Source organism: Dermacentor albipictus, chromosome 1 (genome assembly GCF_038994185.2).
Source record: "Dermacentor albipictus isolate Rhodes 1998 colony chromosome 1, USDA_Dalb.pri_finalv2, whole genome shotgun sequence".
Classification (NCBI taxonomy): Eukaryota; Metazoa; Arthropoda; class Arachnida; order Ixodida; family Ixodidae; genus Dermacentor; species Dermacentor albipictus.
Genome location: NC_091821.1, coordinates 335,391,205 through 335,417,523, shown reverse-complemented (window position 1 = coordinate 335,417,523; position 26,319 = coordinate 335,391,205). Strand labels below are relative to the sequence as shown.

Below are 26,319 nucleotides of genomic sequence, written 5' to 3'. Positions count from 1 at the left end.
GTATAGTAACGTCATTTCCTGCATTTGGCCCATTGTGGCACACAAAGAGCTCTCAAAACTTGCCACGTTTACTGTTTGGCTTCTTTAGCATATGATTTAGTTCAATTTTACCAAAAAAAACAACAACAACAACAGCATCTGCCGGGCTGAGTTAAACTAGGCGCATGTCATCAAAATCAGTGATACCAAATCCGTGAAAGCAACTTCCAACGTGGTGCCGCCATCCATCTTCTATTTTTGCGTCATTCTGGCCTAACAAGCCTCCTCCCACAGCAAGCGGCTTTTATGGTATTGCAGATGGGTCACTTCCTAAAAGTAGTACCTCTATATTTATTTTTCTCTTTATTGTTCCTTTTATGTAAGGTGGCTGTCCTAGTTTTGCTCAAAAGACAAGACTCACCCGACTCACTTCCCAGGAACCTCGTCCACTCAACAACATCGGATTTTGCAGTACTAGCCTCGCCCTTGGCCACGTCGTCTCCGGTAGGCGGCGGAGAATCCACCTGCATTCTGCTGTGGTTGCTTGTGTGTGCTGGCCCTGCTTCTGTGTCCGAATCAAAGGTCTCCAGGTCACTTTGGTCATCGTCCGAAGCAGACTCGTGCGTCCGTGCACTATTCTCCCGTAGGGATGCTTCTATGGCTGCCCGCATCTGCGACTCTTCGTCTTCCTCTACAATGCTCTCCTGCAGTGACCACGCAAGATTTGCAAAAGGACAACTGAAGCACCTCAGCTGTTATTCTAAGATTGGCAAACATTTGTAGCTTACATTTTGTTTCTTTGTAGTGTGTAGATCACGACAGAATGGAAATTTCCTTAGATTGTGATGAAACTGACATTGATAAAGCAATAAATCTGACTGAGCACTTTGTCAATTCAGTGGGTCTAATGACTCGAAGCGATGCATGGGCTATTATGGACACCCCCAGAGTAGAGGGCCATGGATAAGTTCTGACCACTGAGGGTTCTTTCAAAGTGCACTCAAAGCTTGCCAAGCATTTTTTAATGGTGCCCCTCATCAGAATGTGGCTTCCATAGTTGGGAGTCAAATCCATGATCTTGTGCTTGGCTGCAGAATGCCATTGCCACTGAGCCACTACGGAAGGTGGCAATAAGGTTCAATTTCATAACTTCATAAATTGCCACGACTTGGATTTGCAGTGAGTTCTCTATGTGCAATGCTCAATTTCAGCTGTAATCCATGCTTCTTTTCGAGTAAAAATCTGCACTCCAGCAGGAGCTATCAATGAGCAACAGCGCGATATATTGGCCACTGTTGCTGCAACCACAGTGCCAGTTGTAGCAGCGCAAAGTTTTCTGATTTTATGCAAGTGGAGGGTTAAGAAGCAGAAGGATTGTAAACTGAGCTTGTCAGCCTGTGTACAGAGTCAATATTCACACAAGTATTTCAGGATAGCAGGAAAAGAATGGGACAAGTACAGACAACACTAGTGGATGGATGCTGTCTGGCCTTGTAACATTCATGCTCTTTCCAAGCATCCACATAAAAATTTGAAAGTACCATACTCTGAACTCTGCACTGAGATCATCTGCAAACGAACTTGCACATGCGCTTTAGAACTGGGTAAATACCCTGATCAGACATTGTGAGCTACGGTTATTTCTTGAAAAACTTCCTAGGGCTGGCGAAAAATGGTGTTTTTGAAGAGAGCTGACGTGTGTTTTATGCATTCATTGAACCCCGAGCTCAGCCGAGAGATGTGCTACTAAAGGGGTCGTGAGTGGGGCCACCATAGGGGCCAGGCGTGTAACGTGTTGACTGGTCACAATCAGACTATTTGGCAAAGGCCAATTTTAGGATCGAAATAAAGAAAGTTAGGGCGCACAGAAATGCATGGGCGCTGGCCAGGACCTTCAGCTGGAATCAAATTAACCAGAAAATATTTAACCAGACTCAAATTAACGGAAGTACACTGTAGATATAATGAAGGTATTTTTGCAATAGTTACCTAGCACAGTTGCATTATTCCGCAAACAGGTTCTGAAAAGCACTATAGCTCCTATGCCTGGGGAAATTGGCAGTGAGTGGTAGTGGGAGACTAGGGTGTGTATGCATGCCTCTGTGTTGGAGAGAAAAGCAACAATGCAGGTATGAAGAAGCCTCGCATGCTAGCAAGTCTAGCCATGCCAGCCCGAGTGGCTGGCGATTTTTGATAACTTTCACGAATTAATCAAGTCAAAATTTTAACAAAATGAGAATTGTTAAATTCCTGCTTGCACATATGTAAAAAAAATAGAAGAAAGAATCTTTAAAAGTGCTGCAGCAGATGTCTTTACAAAGAAATGTCCAAAAATTCCACACAAACTCTGACCAACTATTCCCAAAAACTGTATGTTAACATCCTTAGGGGTGTTACTTAACACAAAAGAAAGTTGGACCCACTTGTTCGAATTTTAACAAATTGCGGAAGTAACTTAAAAGCAATTGATTACCTTTCCTGGATGTTTGATTACACATCTGAGGCAACAACTGGTAGCCAACTACGTAACAATTCCTAGCAATCATTTATGTAATAGTTTCATGACCTTTGATATGTCATTACTACTGAATCTTGTTCAAAGAAACCAGGCAAAAAATGCAGAAATTATTCCTGCGCACAAGCCCCTCAAGATGTTGTTGCATACAGTAGAAATGTGAGTAGAAGGAAGCAGTGTTCATGGCTCAACGTCTCAACTCAAAAGACAAGGAATGATGTAGTAGTACACAAGACGACTAGTGTGCCAATTTTTACAGGTACAGACCTCAGATCTGTTAACAACACGCGAGCATGAGGCCAGAGATACCATTTGCACCTTCTACTGGCACACTGGCATTATCAGTGAGATTATGCGCTACTGCTCAAGGTTTGTTTAAGTGCACAGTGTGTAATCTCATTGATAATGCCAGTGTGCCAGTAGAAGGCATGGTTGGCATCTCCAGCCCCACACATTGTTAACAGACCTGAGGTCTGTACATGTGCTTCACACAAGAGTGCATTAGAGAAAATGTTTCACCGGAAGGAATCTAATGAGATGTTAAAGACGCTTTTTTACTAGCATCTGATCTAAAACACTTGCGAGCTTCAGGAATGCTATGTGCATACCTTTTTGGCAGTAGGTTTCACTTTTTTTGTTGGGGGATTGACAGCAGAGCCATCGGGTGTCGGGTGCTCTGCCAGGAATTCAGTGACTGCGAGGAGCAAGCGGTGCCACATTCTCATTTCGGGAACCAGCGTCAACCTACCACAGATTAGCAATACATAGGATAGATGGATGTTAGACCCTCCTGTATTCAAGAAGAATGAACATTGTACAAGTGGATTCCAGTTGAGGAGGCTACACTGTGTCTGTTGTTCTCAATTATTCACTTCCAGGGACACTTCAGTGGCACATAAACCAAGAAATGCTTCGCTGCAGCGAGAGGCAAGTCTGCTGCCCACTCTGTCAATTCTGTCCCTGCAACAGACAGGTGTACTCTAAAACTGACTTTGGCATGAATCACTGAAAGCGACATTTTCCAAAATGATCGACCAACAATGCAGTCCCAACAACTGCCGCCCAGAAAATAACAAGCAAATAAATGATTGGCAGCCTCTTTAATACTAATAATAATAATAAAAACCCCTTTTAATTTTGCTAACCTGAAGGCAGAGAACTGCAGCATATTAATGTTTAGTTCACCATACGGCATAATACCTTGTGCTTTTCTGCACCACTTCAGGCAGCAGAAGAAAAAGCATTAGTTGAACAAAGACAGCAAGTTGTCTGTACAGAAGAACAAGAGAGCAGAAAGTGTCAGCAAGTACTATAAACAAAATCTATTCTAAATATAGCAGGAAAGCAAAAGAAACAGGTTGGCAGCAATAAGGTTGGATCACAAATTAAAAACATTAAGTCAATTCTTATCAGTTACAGTACCTGCGTCACAAAACTTGACAGCATCCACCTGATTCCAAGACAACACCTTTTCACCTAATCAAAAAAAGTGAGAGAAGGTTCAGATACAGCAATGCTCCAGTCTGAAAACTGTTGTATACAGCATAACAAAGTGTGAAACAGCTCACAGCAGCACATAGTGTCCCAAATTAATTTTTGGTTTTTCTTAGAATCACGTCAACAGAATGACAACACAACATCTGATCACTCACGAATGCAAATGTTAAGAAAATGGAATGGAAAATCTAAGAAACACAGACAGCCGATCTGACTGATTGAGTTTAACATCCCAGTGCAACAGTTGGACTGTGAGGAAGGCTGTATTCTGGGGCTGTAGATTAATTTTCCTGCAGTTCTGCACCCAAAGGTCAACACATGGTCACTGTTGCATTGTGTCCCGATTGGTATGCAGCATCGGTGTACAGCCGTTCAATCTTTGACGTTGTGCTCAGCAGAATATTGTAATATGCACCACTGCAGCGGACACATGACCAATCTGTGACCTTGTTCAGATGTACACATTTATAAGAACATTTAAGTTAGTGACAATCGATTCTAATGCCTATAATGCCCTATGAAAATGGCATAGTGGCTCTCGCTCATAGCTCATTGCATCAGCAGTTAGAGACAAGGGTGGAATAGGCTGCTCACCGGTCCTGGGGTCCAGGATAGCCACATAGGGGTAATCGACAACTTTGTAGAAGAGAACATAACGCTGTCCTTCCTCACTGTCTTGATAGACCTGAAACAGACACACACAGGTATGAACATTGTTACCGATCCATTTTGACACAAAACATTTGTGCCATACAGTCAAAGAAGATGCCAAGTGAAGCCATTTCAGATGCTCCAAAGCACCAAAAGCCACTTGTTTTCTAGCGCCGAACATGAACGAGTGTGCCTGTGTGCTTGGACATCTGCTTATGCAGAATGTTTGCGAATGCAGAACCCTTTCCCCTTCTCTCTGATGGGCGCTGTGTGTAAGGGAGCAAGAGACGTTCGACAAAGGAAAGTGCCAGTGTGGCTGCAAAAGAAAACCAGCATGCCTAGACATGAAGACCGAATGACGACAGTGTGTCCTTCAGTTGATGAGTGCCTATCTCTCTTTGGTGAGTGTGTTCCCGAAAGGGTGCAAAACTGACGGGCTAGCTTTCACTTTTCATTCTTGAACAGTTTTTAGAGTTCATTGCCATTTATGTAACAATGTAAATAAACAACTTGTCCATTTGTTCTATGCTGGTTTGTCACTGCCTGTGCTCCAATTGATCTACCAAACTCCATACCTGCTGGGCTAACTCTGCTCCTGGAACTCAATTCGAAGAACGTAGTAGGACACTATTAGATTTGTTATTAGAAAGTTTCAAATACTCGCACACCCCTATGGCACAAAAGTGGTGGCATAGTGTGGAGCTATGAAAAACCTCATAGCAAGTTAGTCAGGCTACTGTTACAGTACAGCTTCTGTAAACGGAGCCCAAAGATAGGGTTGAATAAAGTTAAACCAGCTCCAAATGTAAGCAAGAAAATATAAGAGCAGAACAGAGGAATGAAAATCACAATACCTGCCAAAAGACAAAGTGTTCAGAGATGATGCTTTTGATGGTGGAGTTGCTCCATACATCTCTATTCAGCACCTGACAGGCAAACTCCTGAACATTCTGCACATTCACCATCAACCATCGATTCTTTGTCCTGCCAATTTCCCGAGCCTAGAAAGAAAAGAATGGTGGCTGTAAGGTCAGTAGCAGAGAAGCCTTTTGTTGGAGTTACTTGTTAGTCATTTCATTTCCCATAATAACTATTATACGGTCACCCTGCTCCTCTGTACACAATTTCAGCACAGAGGGGCTAGGAGAGGTGCTGATTGTGAGGGCTTTGGATTAATTTCATTTATATATGCATGGAGTTCTTTAATAAGCATTCAATGCACAGTACACAAATGCAGTGACACTACTGGCACATGCCATTCCGAAGCAGCTTTCAGAGAAGATTATGCATTTTGGAGCAGTAAAGTGGACCTTCGAAGCAGGTTTATGAAAGCGATTGCAAACTATACTGTATTAAGTTTTTAAAGTGGGCAAGCACTGTAAGAGCAGTAAGTGGTGGCTGGTTCATAAACTCAATCCAAACACTAAAAATGACACAAACACATGCCCCCTCATTGCAGTCTTTACTATGGAGTGTGACAATGCAGTGGTGCCTAAGATGTGCTTAAACAACACTTCAGTGGCTTGAAAAGCATAGAAGCACTTGGACGTGCCATGGGCAGACTTTGGAGGTGTTTTGAGAGGCCTGTGACATATACGTCACGGGTCCCGCCTACCTTATTTTGTTTTCTCCTATGTTTTTTTTTGCAGCACTGTGCACTTCCAAGGACAGCGTTGCATGCAAGCTGCTGCGATTGTTTCATTTCGTGCAGCACACAATGTTGCATGCTGTGCACAAGGACACATGGCTAGCGGTATAACTCTGTGCTACACGAATACTGAGGCAGGCACAAGTAGGTCGCAGAGCATGATCATGTGCTGGAACACGGTAGAAAATGGCACAGTTTGGGTGCCTGTGCACGTGGCTGCACGACCAAAGGAACAAGCAGACGAAGCAGAAGTACAGTGTTCACGGAATGAAATGGGACACAGAGCATTTAGTAGAACCCTACATATGTGCAAAGTACGCAAGAGCACCATGTCATGTCGCTAGAAATTTGGTCACCAAAGGTGACGAGGACTCCGATGCAAGTGTACGCGCCAGAATTACGTCGGTGTGACACGAACTGCGGCCGGTTGAAACGAAAATATTCGCATTACTTAGGCCTAAATTGACGCATTTCATTCCGTGAGCACTGTACATCTCTCTTGCTTCAGCACGAAGTAAATAAAAAAACATGCAGACATTCCGTTTGTGTGCTTTATTGTTCCTCTAAACTTCAATATGTCAATTAAAGCAACATATAACACAAATAATGCATGTTGCCTCGAAGTCACGTATCTCGATGATTGACGTCACGCTGCAAACACGAGTACGTACGTGCAGGGACACGTGTATGTCGCCATCCGGCTTGGAGCATGGTCGCAGTGAGGGAAAGGGAAAATGGCTTTCGGATTGAAATTTCATACCTTTCTGCAGCACGTAGCGATACTATACTTAGCAAACACGATCGTTAGCACACATTGTATGCTCTGCGCTTGTCAGCTCAAAATGGCCAGACATGATGAGGGGCCCATGGTGTTGGCGTGAAAGGCGTTCGTTGAAAAGCGGTACCTACCCAGTGCATTTGTGGCACAGCCTGCTAATGTGCTGCGTTGCTGTCCTTGAGGAACCTGTGTGATGTGGCTTAATTTCCGCTCAGCATTGGAGAAATTTAAGGGATATTTTTTGTCATTGTAGAGTGGCACATTCACAGTGGAACATACCTAGTTACCAAAGTTGTCGTTGAAGACTTTCAGAGCGGCACAATCCTACTGACACATACCCAGTGATCCAAGTTAGCATCAAAGAGGTTCATTGGAGACCAGCAAAGGCCGAGTGGCACGCACCCAGTACCCCATGTTGACGTAAAATAATTTATTCAAAACCATGTCAGCGTGAAAGAGATTTGTTGAAGAGTGGCACGTATGTACGGATTGCCTCCAAAATGTGAACTCAGTGACCCAAGTTGGTCCAATGGTTGTTTTCAAACCGTGATAACCTCAGCACAGCAGCCCGATGTGCTACCCATTCGATCACTGACTATCCAGTGATCTAGGTAGGCAGGAAAAGGGTTTGATACAAACAAACATAGGTAGATAGCCCCTGAAAAGTGCATGAAGTACTCAAACAATGCTAATGCATTAAAATTGTTCGAGGCTGCCATATCTGCAACAACGTGCGAATAATGTTAGAAAAATCGAACAAGACACTATACAGTGTCCAAAACTTTAATCCCCATATTACATTGGTCATACGGGAGAGGAGTGCGGGGTCTGGCTTGGTGGTCACGTGGTGACTCACTGTTGTCTGAAAAGTGACACTGTCCCATTGCCTAAGCAACCCGCACATAGTGGGGTGGAAGGGATTGAAAAGTAGGCAACAACCCCAGGATGAAACATCGGCACAATCCAGGCTTAATTGGGGAGGCTTGACTTGGTCCACTGCAAAGATACCAGGTGCTGGTCCACACCAAGCCACTTTTGATGAGGCAGAGAAATTGCGCTTGAAGAGCAAGTTCGTTTTCTAAAGCCCGAGCAAGCCTTTTGGTGCAGGGTGGGCATAGATTTCTAATATTCTTTAAAAATGTAGCAGGATGTAGCAGAGTTCACCTCTCGGTGCAGTTTGGCACAATTGGTGCAGCGGTAGCATCACTGCAAGTACTTTTGTGTACTGCCCTCATTTGAATGTGGTGCCACTATGACTGAGAATGAAACCTACAATCTCAGGCCCAACAGCGAAATACCACTGACACTAAGCCATTATGACAGATTGATCGAAAAGAAATTTAAAAAGTGGGCTGTAGGGTATAGGGTTGGTACAGTCCTAGTAGCAAGTTGAACAAAGGTTAAGTAATTAAATACACTGGATGCTCAGCTGTAAAAATAAAGACCAAGGTCAAGGAGGAAGGGCACACACATGCTGCAAGCAAAACACAGTACAAAATTTGGAAGCTTACTGATTCGAATGAGCCCCTGTGCATGAGGTCCAACGGCGGCCTAAAGAGATCTTCTAGTGTTTTCCGTTTCTTGTATGACGGACTGTCAGTGTCACCTTGCAGCAATTTTTCTTCCTGCAGTCCTGCCACATGATCAAAAATATATTAAAGCTCAACTCTATGCACTGAAATAAAATAATACATGCTCTCCATGCAAAAAGCTTCTCAATGTCTCTCAGATGTTAATGCCGTTTTTGCTAATACATCATTTTTCTTTCTCTGCAATTGATACGGTCACACGGTGAATAGGCAGATTTCACCACATTCAGAGTGCATGGCACAGAGGCCCTGCCAGCGCCATGATAACTACCCTAATGACTCAGTATGTTTGTTCAACATTGTCAAAATTGTTTCAAGGACTCTTTAATGAGGAGTTTCGGGGTTGTGTCTCAGTTCCACTTCTTTTGTAGAACCATTTTATTCACACGTCCTTGCCCTTTGATCTCAAGGACCAAATACGTTTTCCATTGTACTAAAAACACAACGTGCTTCTTATTACATTTGCCCTTCGGCCCACTAAAAGCTACTACTACAGCTGCTATCTGATAATTCGGACATGCCTGAGTATTTACACAACACTGCAGCACTGCCGCTGTTCCCAGAGACTTAATATAGAACATTTCAGACACCTTACAGCGTGCAGTGCAATAATTCAGACTTTGATTGCACAACTGCATACTAATTTGGCCACCGAGTTGTGCAGAAATAGCTATATTTCGTTTTTGATATGTTGCCGGTGTGGCTGTTGGCCATGTCGCTAGCACCTCCTTGAAATCAAAACTAGCAAAGCCTAGTATATTTAGTAGTTGTCGATTGGGCCCAAACCGCAGAACGAGTCCAGCACTAAATTGTGTACAGTTTAACACGACTATATTGAACCCGTTTACACCGAATTATCCTGTACATCGAACAATTTCTGAACACAATGTAGTTACAATGAGTATATATAGCAAAAATTACGCTTACATCGAACAAAAATAGCAGCAACTCCCGATATATCAAACTTCAAGCAACGAAAAAGTGCCCTCAGAAGTTGGCTTTCCTTCGCAGCGGTGGGGAAACACGGCGGTGCGGCTCCATCCAACTGCTCTCCCTACCATGAGCGTGCTGCGTCGGGCGAGCCGTTGACACCCCCCTGCAAAAAATTATCCTGGCCCGCCCGCAGCGCTTGCTCAGACAGCCAATCAGAGGCTCTTGTGCCCTCATAATGCAAGATGGTGTAAGTGCGTGTTGTCTCTGGTTCATTGTGCTTGCGCCTTGTGGGCCTTCTCCCACAGTGTTGCCGTGACAAAGCGGCAGAATTTGCCTTTCACCGAGAAATCTTGAAACCATAAATCGGGTTGAATGCGGTGAGAAGTCGGATGCCCCGCAGCATGCAAGATTTCGAGGAGCACACTCAGCATGATCTTGAGGAATAAGGGAGAAGTTATGGCTAAGCGGACAAACTCACGACCCGGTGCCCATGGTACCCAATGCGTATACACGGCCATGTACGAGTGGCTCATCCGAAATTGCTTCAGACGTGCTGGCTTCCGCGTGCCGGGTGATGACTGTAAATTCTGATGAGTGCGATGAAGCCATTGCCAGGGTTGCTGAAGTTTGGAGCGAGCTGTCAGAATTTACGGTAGCCATTGACGAATCAACGGTCGACGAGTTTGTGAGTGCAGATGATGGTGTCATGACCACAGGAGAGCCTGAAAACGAAAACTACATTGCCGACACCGTACCGAGCCTAAGTGAAAGTGGGCACAATGAAAAAAGCAACGATGGTCCTTTGCCCACATCCTTCGAGGTGACTGGTGCATGCGCACTAGTCCGGTGCTCCAGTGCGAATGTGGTAGCTTGCAGCCTCAGCTGCTCCGACGCTTTAGACAATGTGGAGAAGTTTGTGCGTTACAGGAAGCGAAATTGCCCAAGCAGAAGAAAATACTGGACTGTTTCATGTGGAACTAAGCTAGTTTCATCAATAAAGTGATTTTATAAATTATATGTGCTTTTATGACGTCAAATTTTTTAGGAGGCTTATATTGAATTATGCCCTATATTGAACTGATAAGCGTTTCTTTTTTGCAAGTTTGATATAGCTGGGTTCGACTGTATTGCCGATTTGCACAATTTGTTGTGCAAGTTCCCTTGTCTGCATCCAGCATTAATTTACAAATTAAATAGCTACATAGCCTGGGATACTTCTTCAAGCAGTTTCAAGTGCCGCAAACTCCACCCTCGATGTCTGCGCCGATGAGGGTGGCCAGGAAAGTGCCGGAGAATGACTGTTGCGAATAAATAGGCAATCATACGCTTTGACAACACAGGTGACTTATGTTCCCGGGGATGAAGATTCATTGCATGCACTGGTCGCACTCTCATCTATCTGTAGTTACATCATGAAAATGGTTGAGACAAAGACCGTGATTTCATAGCGATTTTTCCGCTTGGTTCTGTGGCACTCTTATCATCCACTGTACATGGCCAGATGATCCCGCTGAGAAGGCGAGCAGAGAGTTGCTCTTACCACTGACAAAGTTCAAGAAGCATGAAAAGGAATGACATAAGAAAAGGCAAAGCTACAAAATCATGGCCACGGCTGTCTAGGCCAAAGGCAAGTGTATGGGTGTGCAGCAATCCGTTAACAACTTGGGTACATTTTTCGGATAATCACTTTTATAATAGTTCACGTGACTAGCACCAGATGCATCAATGGGCGACAGCATTTCCAGCCCTTTGATAAGACAGCATGCTTGGCACTGTGCAATGAATGCCATCGCTCATAGATGCCGATGCATTTGTGGTGGTCACGTGAAATTGAAGGTATCTCCGAAAGTGATGGCCACTTGTCAGACAAAGTCACTTAACCTTTAGCGAATCTCGTATTTCAGACTCCCAAATGTTTGGACATTTTGGTGGTCCCTTTCAAGCCTGAATTATTGGTCAGCAACTGTACTTCCAGCACGCTTTCTGGAAGCATTCGCATAGAGAAACTTGTTGAAATCGGTCTACTCATAATGAAATGTATTAGCAATAGCAATGAACATATGTGGTCCCACAAATCTGCATTGTTTTCCTATCAATCAGTATATTTGCTTCTGTTATACATTAGTTGTTGGGCAAATAATGTGATGCAATGTCTGTGGGGTTTTGTTGACACTGGAACAAATGAAAGCTTTTTCGCTCCTTCAGCTCAATCAGTAATTCATAGTGCAAACATAAAAGAACAGTCAAACACTCACTTGTCTCTGCCTGGAAGTCACGGAACCTATCGAAAACACTGTAGGTAGCCCGCCTTGCTGCAGGATAACCTGAAGAGGCAAAACACATGTTAAAATTGCAAAGCATGATTTGTTTATTTATAAACAAAACCACCTAGATTTTAATACAGAGGTGAGAGACAATGTTAGCAGATAAAAAGGCTGTGTTCAAGAAACACAATGAATTGGCGTACGCTAAGCAGATGAGAATTACTGTAGTTGCATGATTCTACCACGCCCCCAATTGCAATGTGCAGTTATATTACTGCCAACATTAAAAAAAAAATTGTCTCTATTCTACCCCGTACATCAAGTAACGAAACCTCTGTCGACTTGTACCACAGTGAAACAATCTTATGGAACATACAAAGGCACACAGACATGCACACAGCTGAACCTTAGTGGCTAGTCATTATTGGAGTCCGACGACAGCTCCTTTTTGCTGTATACCAACCACAGGAAGTAATCTTCAGTTCTATTTAATGCATTAGAAATGTCACACAGACAGCAAACTGGAAAATGGCAAGCGCAAATTAAGAGAAATAAAATGACGTCTGTTCAATGGCAGTGTGGTTAGCTATCTTGCACTGAGCTTTTTGTTTTAGTAAGAATCGGATTCGTTTTTGATGTTGTGTAGATTTACTTATGATTGTAACACGCATGCAAATTTGAAATCCAAAAAGGTGCGCATTAGAATCATGCAAATACTGTAGTAATGACATCTGAGGTTGGCATAATGTACAGATTCCTTTCACTAAATTCTGTTTTCTTTTAACAGAGCTGCTCGTGGTGAATTTATCCCAGTCATAACTTAGGCAGAGCACTGTTCAGTCCACAGTCACAGCATAAAAAGAATTGGTGTAGAATCATTACATATCCCAGTCCAACTTTCACTTAGTACCTTACGGTACATTCAGTACCTCTTACATTCACTCAATACCTTTGCTTCAAAGATAAAGCCTGCCTACCATCACAATTTTGGAATGGTTTTGTTAAAGGAAGAGATACACTGGAAGCTGTACCACACAAATTAGAAGCATGTAAAAGGATCAGAGGCACACCGCACACAAATCAGAATCATTCCAAGAGGATCACTAAACAGCAATGTATTCCTATGTATTTCAATGCAACTCCTGGCACTAAAATTTTTCACTGGCAAAGTGCCAGTTAATGTTGTAACCTAAACCACTGACTAAAGCTTCACCAAATTGGACTTCGATGCTCTTTTTACAATAAAATGTTTGCCGATGGTGCTTGCTTGCTCCTATCCAAGCTGCATAGGAGTTAGCTGAACATCAGTTACAGTAAAATGCAGTATTACAGTTATGCAAAGTTGCCTGAAAACTTCTACAGTCTCACGTAAAAAATATAGCTTTTCCTCTCCAGCGGCTTTTGGGGCCATGGTCAATGACGTCCCAGACCATGAGACAGCCCGTAAACACTAGCCATTGAGTATTTGTTAATGGTCATCAGTCACTCTTGAGCGAAGCGTGCATGCACACTTCTCAGACATTTAGCAAATACCTTTGTGTGACAATAACCCCTGATCTTTCCTGCAGCAGGCATGTCACGAATATCATTTCAATGGCTAACTGATCATTAGGATTTCTAAAACATCTGTGTCACTCACCCCGCTACGTAAGGCTTTAGGCTTACCAATCGCTAATTTGGCCCACACTTGAGTACGCATCGCCCATCTGAAGCCCTCACCAAGTTTATTTGATCACCACTATCGAAGGAGTGCAAAATCGTGCTGCTCACTTCATTCATTCTTCTTATTCATACGACATCAGCGTGTCATCCCTTACAAATGAATCTGGTCTGCCCACTCTTTCGTCTCGCCACACTATTACTTTACCACAAGTTTTATCACAGTTCTTTCAGCAATCCACCTTACATCCCTCCTGCCGCGCGCACTTCCCCCCACACGGGCTATCCACTTCAAGTCACCTGAACCCGTTCTGGCACCACAACCTTTTCCGCATCATGTTTTTGCCGCGCAGCTTCAGAATGAAATGGCCTTCCCCATGACATTGTTTCAATCACCTGTCCATTATGTTTTATTCAAAGTGTATCCATGTACCTGTCTTGTTAACAACCTGTGGCATTTGTAACATCTCTCTGCAACCCACCCCTTATGTAACACACCCTTGTGGGGTCTTTAAAGAAATAAAGTGAAGCGAAGGAAGCAGTGATCTTTAGCATGTTTGTTTCATCCTGTGTGCGTTGGGCACCTTTGTCAGATGCCAACCTTGAACAGCAAGGGCAATGGCGTCGCGGCAGCAGAGAGCAAACTTTCAGTTGAAGAGGAATAGGGACAGTAAACATTGCGGTTTTCACATCTTAATTATTATTAGGTCCTTTTTAAGAAACTTCTGCAGGAATATATTCATTTAAAAGCATTGTACTGACTCCAGCGCCTTGTCAGTTTTGAAGAAAAGCATTACAGAGCCCCTTTAACTCCGATTCCACCCTTGTTTTTTTACACCGCTAGCTACTTCACTGTTGCAACATGTGTATCCACTGTTTTTCAGTTTACCTGCTGAATACTTACCATAGGGGAATGGGCCATCAACCAAGACTTCCCTTACAGGTGGAATTGGTGGTCTGACATCATCACTAGGGGAAATGAACAGCACAGAAGCTGTTAATGTTGCCATTACAACATTATCACTCAGATGCAAACACAATATTCTGTTAGTATTTGCTACTATTTACATCTTTAAAGCCAATGTGTAAATAAGCAATGCTGTCTCTAACACAGTGTAAGGATTTCTTAAAACAGATACTTTGCCGATGACCATAAACTCGCTGCAAGTGATAGCTCAGACGTACAGGTATCTTGCACAATTATAGGAGGCTGTAAACCCTCTCTACAAATTATCTTACATGTCAACATTGTTAAGCACAGAAAAAAAGAAATTATATACTCTGTGGCATGGCAATGGCCGTCCAAAGGCAGAACAACTGTAGTGACACAATATTTAACTGGCAAAGTCTGTTCCCGAGCAATGTAGGGCCCGATAAAACGGGACTGAAATTCCTCGCATAAGCCAGGAGCGCGAATTGGGGTCCACAGCAACACTTCGTCTCCAGGGTGGAAGGAAACGACATGGTGAGATGCATCATGGCGAGTTTTGGGGTCTTGTTGACTGGCGTTGGTACTGAGGCGGGCACTTTGGAGACACCGGGCAATGCGCGAAACTAACTGCTCACACATTGATGCGGACGAGGGCACGGGGACATCGAAGAAAGAAACGTTGAAGATAGTGATTGGTTGACGACCATACATAAGGAAAAAGGGTGAGTACCCCGTAGTGCATTGGATGGCCGTGTTGTATGTGAAAGTGACGAATGATAGAATGACATTCCGATTGGTGTGGTCAGGGTTGATGTACATCACATGTACATTATATCATGTTGGACAGTGTGCGATGAAAGCGCTCTGTGAGACCATTAGTTTGAGGGCGGTAGTTGGAAGTCGTTTTACAGATGGTATTGGACACACGGAGAACATCGTCGAAAGTTTAGGCAGAAAGGTCCTGCCGCGGTCACTCAAAAGGACACATGGGTCTTCGTGTCGTAAAAAGATGGCTTCCAAAAAAAAGGCTGCAACCTTCGCTGCAGATCCCGAAAACAGTGCAGCTGTTTCAGCATACCATGTCAAGTGATCTACAGCTGTGACGATGCATCATTTACCGCCAATGGATAAGGGTAGCGGTCCATAGAGGTCGATACCAACGACTGCGAAAGGAGCTACAGGACACGGGACAGGTTGGAGCAGTCCAGATGGAGGTGAGGTCAGTTGTTTGCGGTGTTGGTAGGGCGAACAGGAAGCCACGTGTTTCACTATGCTGGTTGCAAGTCCTGGCCAAGAGATGCGGCTATGAATTCACTCATAGGTGTTATAAACCAAAGTGACTGGCAGTGGGATCGTTGTGAAAGGTCTTCAGTATCTGGGCCCGAAGTGATCAGGGAACAACAGCAACCCAATGGTGTCCTTTGGGATAAAACGCGTACCGGTATAAAATCGAATTTTCGATCTTGAAGTTCAACTGCCGATGGAGCTGACCATTAGGTGTGCGAGATGATCCGCGAATACATTCCATAACGGAGTGGCAGTAGGAGTCACTATGTTGGCAAGATTCAAACGTATGAGAATGGCTGGATGGGAGCCAGTCGAGAGCTGCGAGCAAAGAGAATGCAAACAACACGTCCTGCAGTTTGCTCACGGAAGGTGGTAAGCAAGCAGCGTTTCAAGACTGGTAGGGGACAACGAGAGAGAGCATCGGCATTCTGGTGTTTCTTTCCAGACTTGTAGGTAACCTCGAAGTCATATTCTTGTAAACCCAAGGTATCCAATGGCCGAGACGTCCCGTTAAATTCTTTAGCGTCGCCGACTAGCACAAGGTGTGGTGGTCTGTAACGACTGTAAAGTGGTGGCCATGCAGATAAGGTTGAAATTTTTGGACGGACCAAACAATGCCGAGACACTCTTGCTCAGTAATTGTATAATTTTTCTCAGCAGCTGTTAGCGTGCGACTTGCACATGCAACCACATGTTCTTCAGAATTTTGCTGACGTTGTAGAAGAACCGCACCGATACCATGTCCACTGGCGTCAGTATGAAGAAGAGTGGGTGCGGTGTTGTCAAAATGACAAAGCACAGGTTCGGACATGAGAAACGTAGGAAATACATAGCTAGGCCAAGAAAGCTATGCAAGTCTTTGGCAAGTTTAGGCCTGGGGAAGTGAAGGACAGCGGTAATCTTATCAGGGTCAGGTTGAAGGCCCTCCTTGTTGACAAGGAAGGTGTCCGAGTACTTTAATTGTTTTGCTGGCGAAGTGGCATTTTTTTTTTGTATTCAGCTGAAGGCCAGCAGCTGAGAGACATGTCAGAATTTCGTCGAGGTGCTACAAGGCCTAATGGAAGGTCGACGAAAATATGATGATGTCGTCAAGGTAGCATAAGCAAGTCTTCATCTTTAGGCCCCGTAGTATGGCATCAATCATCCGCTCAAATGTGGCGGTAGCATTACACAGGCCGAAAGGCATTACGTTAAATTCGTAAAGTCCATCGGGTGTGAAAAAGGCAGTTCTTTCCTTGTCTGCTTCGTGCATGGGGATCTGCCAGTATCCGGAGCGTAGATCAAGGCTGGAGAAATACTCCGGGCCTTGTAATGAATCTAACAAATCATTGATTCGGAACAGAGGAGTATACATCTTTGCGGGTTATTTTGTTCAAGGTATGGTAGGCTACGCAAAATTGCACTGAGCCGTCTTTCTTACGCACCAAAATGACAGGTAACGACCAAGGGTTTGAGGAAGGGAGGATTACGCTACGTTTCAGCAGGTCGGCAACGTGGGTATCGATCTGGCGTCGACGCACGATGGACGTTCCATCTGTGTGTATACGATGAGCCGTCACAGAAGTCTGTCCCAGAAGAGGAGAGTGGACGTCGAAGGAGTCTTTATGCTTGGATAACAATGCCAGTAACTCCCCCATCTGCTGTGGTGTTAGATCGGTGCTGATGGCACTAGCAAGAAAAGAATCAGGGACAGGATCTATAGCTGTGGGTGGTTGTGAAACAGTAGTAGTCAAGGTAAGCACAGAGACAGGCTGAATGTCCAAGACGCACATGACAACAGCGCCTTTAGGAAGCAGTACTGGCTCAGTGGTTGTGTTGAGTACAGCCAAAGTGGCCATGCCGTTGGTGAAGCGAACAAGGCTGGGTGCCAGAGCAATCCCTTTGGATAGGCAACGGGCTGACGGTACAACTAAAACGTTGCCATCGGTGATGTCAGAGTTAACTACAAGGAGTTGTTTGTGGCCAGGTGGCACCATACAATCGTCAGCAGTTCGTAAGTGAAGGCGCGGTTCGTACACGTCGTCGGAATTGCCGGTCTCTGTCAAGTTAACGAGACGTTGACGGCACGAGATGAAAGCAGACATCAAAGAGAGAAAGTCCCACCCTAGTATAAGCATGTGAGCACAGGAAGTCAACACTGCGAACTGGACATGGTGGCGTATCCCGTCCATCAAAACTCGAACGGTGCACTGCGCTGATTGACAAATCACAACGTTATTTGCACCACAAAGAAGAGCTCTATTGTAAGTTGTAGTAACTTTGCATAGACGAGAGCACAAGCCAGCGTGAATAATAGAAATAGCTGCTCCCGTATCAATCAGTGCTAGAACTGGTACACCTTCTACAAACATGAATAAACTATTGGCCGGGCACGCTGGAGGAGTTGTATTCGGTGCGAGCCATGCAGCTTTCCCTCCAAAAACTGCACTATCTAGTTTTCCGATCGGTAGTCAGGAGTGCAGGTGGCTGGTTGCAGGGGTGATGTTGAGCGTCGAAGAGGGCGAGCGGCGCTGCCCTGGACGGTAGTTGTGAGGCACTTCACAAGGTGGAGAAAGTGAGCATGGGGGAAGCCGGCGCTGGTAGGGACTCGGAGGAAGCAACGGGTCTCTTTCATAAACATTGTAGCCACGGCGTTTGTCCTGCTGTCGTCTTCAGCAAAGAGTGAGTCTAAACGGTGGGATGATATGCACAAGCTTCGCAACGTCGCATTCTACGCCACTAACGTCACCAGGACTTGGTTTTTTAACCATGAGAGCACCTTGCCTGACTGGGCGGCATTCAAACACCAGCTTTGGCAGATTTTTGGTGCCCCCAACATCCGCTCTGAGGTCGCCGAGAGAAAGCTTGATGGACACATGCAACTTTCCGGGGAAACATACACCTCTTATATTGAGGACGTCCTTGCCATTTGTCGCTGTGTTGATGCCACAATGATGGAATCTGATCATGTTCGTCATATCCTAAAGGGCATTGCCCAAGTCGCGTTCAACGCACTGGTGGTCAAGAATCCAAATACTGTTAACGATGTGATCGCTACTTGTCAACACCTGGATGCACTGCAGGCCATCCGTTTACAACTTATCGCCTGTGACACGCCTCCTTCCTCAGATACGGACCTGCGTATGCCGATTCGGACTCTTATTCACAAAGAGCTCTAAGCGTGTGGCCTGCTCAGTCCTCCCGTTCTCCAGCCTCAACCTTCGGTACCTGGCCTGCGTGACATCATCAAAGAGTAGGTGCCTTCCATGACCTACGCTGCGAGCCGTGCCCCTCCTTTGCCGTCGACCTCGTATGCTTAGGCTGCGGCTATGCAACCAGCGTTCGTTCATACAGCTCCTCCTGCACCTGCTCCCAACCATTTGGCGAATCCTGTACCCCACACCTCCACTACTTGCGAGGCAGCTCTTAAACCTCGACGGTTTATTTTGCAGGTCGTGCGCTGAAAACGATGATGCTGGCCATAATGATGTATACAGATGAAGATGAAGGAGTAATATAAATATCACAATATATATATATTGTGGGAATTTATAAGCTATATTCTGTCATCTGTACACGATCATCATCATATGGGGTTCATATGGGGTTCTTCTTCATCATCGCTTGTGGGGCTGGTTCTCGTGTGTGTGCTCCGTGCTGTGGGCGTGGTCGGTTCGCCTAATCTTTTGAGGCGGAATAAACGCCGTGATTACTGCTGCGTCACAAGTGGTGGAGTGTGCTCTTCGGTCCCCCGTCCTCTGACTCCCCTCTCAACCTCCTGGAGCTTCGATCGGGTCGCCGATTGTGCCAGCTGTCCGCCAGCATGTCGCAGGACGAGCCAACAGGCACTTCTACTTCCACCATCTCGGCCTCGGCTACCCCAGCCTCTCCGTATTGGGTTGTCAGTGGGCACCAGCGCGATCCGCATCTGTTTGCTGGACTTCGCGGCGAAGACGTCGAGGATTGGCTGGACGACTATGACCGAGTGAGTTCGGCTAACCGTTGGGACGATGCGTCCAAGCTACGTCACGTCGCCTTTTATCTGACAGGAGTAGCGAAGACTTGGTTTTTCAACCATGAGGTTGATTTCACGAACTGGGGCGCTTTCAAACAGCAGCTCCGCCAAATCTTCGGCACACCGGCTGTTCGTTCCGCCCTCGCAAAAAAGACGCTCGACACTCGCAAGCAACAGCCCGGTGAATCTTATACGTCGTACATCGAGGATGTGCTTGCTCTTTGTCGACGCGTGAACACGGCCATGACCGAATCAGACAGGGTTCGCCACATCCTCAAAGGCATCGGAGCTATTGCTTTCAATGCTTTAGCCATCCAGAACCCCGCTACCGTCACTGATATCGTTGCTACTTGCCAGCGCCTTGACGAGCTCGAATCCGTACGGTTGCAGCCAGACACCACTACAAACACTACCACCGACGACCCTGCGTTAAGAGCGATGATACGTGCAATAATTCGAGAAGAGCTCCAGTATCTTGGCTTAGCCGCGGGACCTATGCCTTCTCCTGCCTCCGATACCAATCTGCGAGACGTCATCAAGGAGGAATTGGCATCCATGGCTGGTGCAGCGTACACGGACCCTCTAACCCCTAGGGCCCCATCAACGTACGCACAAGTAGCCGCAGCTACTCCAGTCATGGTCCCACCGATGCCTCCAAAACCAACACCGGCTCATATCGCTTCCATGACTACCAGCGCACCTACACAAACCAGCTATCCGCAGTGGCGTCCTCCTCGTCCCATCTGCTACTACTGCGGCTATCGTGGCCACATAGCGCGTTTTTGCCGCAAGCGCCAGCAAGACGAGCGTCGCGGATATGATGTATACGAACGGGATGACTTTTCGCCCGGAGCTACTTTCCATCGTCTAGGGAGCTTCCATGACCAACGCCGTCCTTATGGTCCACCGCGCGGACGCTCTCCATCGCCTACTGTAGCATCCGAGACGGCTTACCGTCCTGCGAGACGCCGCTCACCGTCCCCCCTTCGCCGCTCTACGTCCCCACTGAGACCTGCTTCTCAATTTGCCGAGCGTCGTCCGGAAAACTGAATTATGCAGCTTTTGGAGGAAAAGCTGCATCGAACGACAGGACAGAAATTCCTCCATTGCGTCCGTACAATGTGATATTGGTTGTTGTAGAAGGTGTACAAGTAGAAGCTTTAATAGACACTGGTGCTAGTGTTTCAGTCATTCACCGTGATTTGTGTTCGCGACTTCGGAAAGTTATGACCCCCTATGATGGCCCTACGCTACTCGCTGCTCAAGGGGCCTCCATTCGACCTATTGCCTGGTGCACAGCTCGTATTTCCATCGATGGACTTCTACATCACGTACAATTTGCAGTGCTAAGTTCGTGTGCCCAGCAGCTCATATTGGGATGGGATTTTCTTTCTACGGCCTCCGCCTCCATCTGCTGTGGACAACGCGTTCTCCACATGACCGACACGACCTATTCACTTCATGCAGATGCCGCACCCCTTCACTTCCTTGCTGCAGAAGATACCGCGTTACCTCCTCGCCATCAAAACATCGTTACTATTACGTCTGGTGTGATTGACTGCGGCGACGTGCTCGTATTGCCATCTACACGCTGTCTTGCAAGAGGGATAGCCTTTGCATCAGGGCTGGTTAGGTTTGATCATGGCTCTGCACTTCTCTACGCTACAAACCCGACATCCGAAAAGATTCTCATCCCTAAAGGCACTACATTGGCTTGCGCCACTGAATCGGAGTCTATATCTGTTGTTTCCTTTAAACCAGCTTCTTCTGAAGGTCCTTGTACCGGACGGGCCGCATCTCCTTCAGCTCTTGCAGCTGCCATCAGTTCCGACCTGACGCCTTCGCAGTCACAACAATTGCTTGCTTTGCTCCAAAAACATGAAGCTTCCTTTGACGCGCATTCAACTTCGTTGGGAAAGACTTCGATTACGACGCATCGGATAGAGACAGATGGTACATCCATCGTGCGCCGTAGACCATATCGCGTATCGCTAGCCGAGAGGAAAGTCATTGACGAGAACGTCACCGACATGCTCCAACGAAACATAATACGCCCCTCTGCTAGCCCTTGGTCTTCCCCCGTTGTTTTGGTCCGGAAAAAAGACGGCTCTGTTCGATTTTGTGTAGACTACTGAGCACTTAACAAGATTACGCGCAAGGATGTATACCCTATGCCGCGAATAGACGATGCCTTGGATTCCCTGCAGGGTGCCGAGTACTTCTCCAGCATCGATCTGCGTTCCGGCTACTGGCAGATACCTATGCATGAGGACGATAAGGAGAAAACAGCGTTTTCAACACCAGATGGGCTGTACGAGTTTAATGTCATGCCATTCGGCCTCTGCAATGCGCCCGCAACGTTCGAGCACATGATTGACACCGTTCTTCGTGGCCTAAAGTGGAAGACTTGCCTGTGCTATCTGGACGATATTGTTGTTTTCTCGTCAACCTTCTCTCAGCACCTGCAACGTCTGGATGAAGTTCTCACGTGCCTTGCCAACGCTGGACTTCAGCTAAACACCAAGAAATGCCATTTTGCCAGCAAGACGATCAAAGTTCTAGGTCACATTGTGAGCAAAGATGGCATTCGTCCTGATCCTGACAAGGCTTCCGCAGTTCAGAACTTCCCTCGTCCCGAAAAGACCAAAGATTTGCGTAGTTTCTTAGGCCTCGCTTCCTATTTTCGGCGATTCATACGGGGCTTCGCCTCAATAGCGTCACCTCTGCACAAATTACTGGGTTCTAATGTTCCCTTTGTGTGGTCTCCCGAATGTGAATCTGCGTTCACCCATCTGAAGCGCGCTCTCACATCTGAACCGGTCCTACGCCATTTTGATGAAGCTGCTCCTACCCTCCTGCATACGGATGCTAGTGGTCACGGAATTGGTGGCATTCTCCTACAGCGAGACGACACTTTAGGTGAGAGGGTCGTCGCATACGCAAGTCGCGTTCTGACAAACGCCGAAAAGAATTACACCATCACGGAGCAGGAATGTCTAGCTATCATTTGGTCTGTGCAGAAGTTTCGACCTTATCTTCACGGCCGCCACTTTACGATCGTTACAGACCATCATGCATTATGCTGGCTTTCGACGCTGAAGAACTTGTCTGGACGACTTGGTCGGTGGATTCTTCGTTTGCAAGAATACGACTTTACCATTACCTACAAGTGCGGGAAAAAACACCAAGATGCAGACGCGCTTTCTCGCTGTCCGCTTCCTACGACACCATGCAATGGAGCTCCAACTACCATCCGTGACAAGCTTTCGCTCGATCCCTCCTCAGATGCTTTCTTGTTGGCCACTGTCGACGAGATGCCTCCACAAGACAACAAATCCTTCCAATTTCATCTGTCGGCGCATCATAGACCACCTTCAAGGAGCTTCGTGCCCGCCTAACGCCCGCCTTCGTCGGCAGCTGACGCAATTTAAGATTGAAAACCGCGTCCTATACCGTCATGTCTATCACCCTGACGGTCAACGCTGGGTTCCTGTCCTGCCACGCTCTCTACGTGCTCATGTCCTGCAGGCTTCTCACGACGATATGACTGCTGGTCACCTTGGTTTCCAGAAAACCTATGACCGCATCAAAGGGCGCTTCTACTGGCCTGGATTGTCCGCCAGTGTAGCGAGGTATGTCGCTTCCTGCGCTCTATGTCAGCGTCGAAAGCTCCCTACATCAGCTCCAAGCGGACAACTGCAACCGGTTCCTTGTCCGTCGCAACCATTTGAGGTCGTTGGAGTTGACCTATATGGCCCTCTTCCTGTGACTCTCACCGGTAAACGATGGATTGTGACAGCCGTTGATCACTTGACACGCTACGCCGAAACAACTTGTGTGAGTTCTGCCTCGGCCTCTGAAGTTGCTGCATTCATACTTCAATCCTTAATACTGCGTCACGGTGCTCCTCGCGTCCTCCTGAGCGACCGTGGAAAAGCATTCCTCTCGCAACTACTAGACGAAGTACTCAGAGCCTCCGGAACCACCCACAAGACTACCTCCAGTTACCATCCGCAAACCAACGGCCTCACAGAGCGATTTCATCGCACGCTGTCTGACATGTTAGCCATGTACATTGACCCGGATCACAGAAACTGGGACGCAATTTTACCATTCGTTACCTTTGCATATAATACCGCGGTTCAACGCACGACCGGTTACTCGCCATACTACCTTGTCTATGGTCGTTCGCCCTCTACCTGTCTTGACGTCTCTTTCTTCGCGCCAACTGTCCATCAATGTCCTTCCTCCTGCGAAGAATATGTGTCCCGCATTCTGCGTTGTCGCCAGCTCGCCCGCATCAACACCGAAGCACGGCAACAGGACCGCAAGCAGCATTACGACGCCTCTCATCGCGTCGTGTGCTTCCGCCCTGGCGAGGAAGTGCTTCTCCGGACACCAGTTCGTACTCCTGGCTTGTGTGACAAGTTTCAGCTTCGCTTCATCGGCCCCTACAGAGTCTTGGAGCAGACTTCTCCAGTGAACTATCGCGTGGAACCAGTTATTGTTCCAAATGACCGCCGCTGCCGCGCCGCTGAGATTGTCCACGTTTCCCGTATGAAGCCTTTCACGAGACGTTCACCGCCCCTTTGAATTGCGGCCAGGATGGCCGCTCTCGCGCGAGGGGACATTAGTGTGGGAATTTATAAGCTATATTCTGTCATCTGTACACGATCATCATCATATGGGGTTCATATGGGGTTCTTCTTCATCATCGCTTGTGGGGCTGGTTCTCGTGTGTGTGCTCCGTGCTGTGGGCGTGGTCGGTTCGCCTAATCTTTTGAGGCGGAATAAACGCCGTGATTACTGCTGCGTCACAATATATATATATATATATATATATATATATATATATATATATATATATATATATATATATATATATATATATATATATATATATATATATATATATTCACGTAAAAACAATCAACTGGGGCAAATTAGGGGGGGGTTTAGAAATAGTGCAAACAAGCATGCTTGTGTATACAAAGCCCCACACCTTGCTTGTGTTCTTTTGTGCATTAGACAGTTTACGTCCCCTAAGTTGGGGTGTGCAAAACCTAGAACTCCCTATTAACAGGTTTTAAATTTCAGGTGGTACCCTCCTACTTGGGCGGCCGGGTGGATCGACTGATGGCAGTAAAGCATGCCCCAGTACAGACGCCCGCACTTCCGTCTAGTGCGGCTGCAGAACAAGGAAAGAGTAATAATACAGCAGCTGCCAAGTTCAAGGCACCGGGCTAAATACTGCGTTGGTCAGGCGTCCTTATTATGCCTTCTTCCGGACACAACCCTTGCCTCTCAAACAGACCAGCAACGAACAGATATCGATTTATTTGATCACTGCGCACCGATTTAGCGCTGCAGACAGTGCAAGCCGCTGTACAAGGACGTACCAATGATGCGAATAAGTAATGACGCCACCACGGCATTATTTTTTTTATTTAGGCGCACAATAATCATTAATGAAGCAAAATCCTTCCACACTGACTCACTCGGGTGCGGCTACGGGGGGCGGGGGCATGTCCGAGCTCGATCCCAAGGCGGCTTCGCTGGTATGCGAGTTCGATGGCTGTGTCCAGTCCGAGTCGACGTGCATGTTGATGGCCATTTCCAGATTGCCGTTGCAGGCTTCCAGCATCTGCTTGGCCACATTTTCGTCCGCTCCTACAAATGCAAAACGAGGTGGCATATCGCCAATGTAATCGCCAAGGCGATTACGAAACACATTGGACGGCTTGACGAACATTGCAAAGGTCAACGACTACACCTAACAAAACAGTTTAAAGTGCTATTCCTTACAGACTGACGAAGGTATCTAATCTTTATGCTAACTTCAGGGGGAAAAGGTGTAGACTTCGAGCGAGCGAATGTAGAAGCGGACAAGTCCCTCAGGAGGAACTTCCAGGACAAGCCCCGGTAAGGAGTTCAGAAGCAAAAGTAAGAGAAACAATTTTATGCGAGCATCAAACAGGCACAAACTTAATATTACAGTACAGACTAGCCTTTCGGTTTTCGTAAAACAGCTGGCACTGACTCATTGACTGCGCCGAGGCAAATGTCAAGGGACAAAGCAGTCGGAACAAAACTGCTCACTTTACGCATACATTTGTCCCAGCCCGAGCACGTTGGTCACTTAAACAATAGGGTAATAAGAATACTGTCATGTGGCAGTACCAAATAGTAAAAAACTTCTACAGTACCAGTGACAGCACAAAAATTTTCTATCAGATTGGTGTTTGAACTGGCAGACGAAGACGCCATTGTTACGAGCGTGCGGATCTGCTTCTCATCGGCCGGCTATTGAAGGATTGCCAACGCGAAAACAAATACCCAGAAAAATAAACTGTTTAAGTATTTAAATAAACTTTATTTTAGAAACTGCTAATAAATTTGTAGTTATCAATTTTGCTTTTTATATAACACTTAGAATACGTTTAGCCTTTTTCTTTATAATACCGAAACTAAGGTGGCGACATCCTGCCAAAATTACGTTTGTGTTTCGCTTTCAGCTTACTTTAAACCTGACTTTTGACGCGTAACGTAAATGGTTAGCACCTTATGTTCTTGGCATAACCTTCTGATTGGATC

At 46.2% G+C, this 26,319-nt stretch overlaps 1 protein-coding gene across 1 annotated transcript in view; it reads right to left on the bottom strand.

Moving 5' to 3' along the window:
- LOC135915036 (UBX domain-containing protein 7) overlaps nucleotides 1-26,082 on the bottom strand; it is a 31,707-nt gene extending 5,625 nt beyond the window's left edge. Inside the window, exons 1-10 of the mRNA XM_065448008.1 lie at nucleotides 25,932-26,082; nucleotides 25,224-25,395; nucleotides 14,418-14,482; nucleotides 11,846-11,914; nucleotides 8,580-8,701; nucleotides 5,497-5,643; nucleotides 4,586-4,676; nucleotides 3,917-3,970; nucleotides 3,103-3,188; nucleotides 401-683 (exon numbers count right to left, since the gene is read on the bottom strand). Coding sequence (XP_065304080.1) covers nucleotides 401-683; nucleotides 3,103-3,188; nucleotides 3,917-3,970; nucleotides 4,586-4,676; nucleotides 5,497-5,643; nucleotides 8,580-8,701; nucleotides 11,846-11,914; nucleotides 14,418-14,482; nucleotides 25,224-25,395; nucleotides 25,932-25,992 — 1,150 coding nt within the window. The 5' untranslated portion in view covers nucleotides 25,993-26,082. The remainder of the gene's footprint in view (nucleotides 1-400; nucleotides 684-3,102; nucleotides 3,189-3,916; nucleotides 3,971-4,585; nucleotides 4,677-5,496; nucleotides 5,644-8,579; nucleotides 8,702-11,845; nucleotides 11,915-14,417; nucleotides 14,483-25,223; nucleotides 25,396-25,931) is intronic.
- Nucleotides 26,083-26,319: the final 237 nt, after the last annotated feature.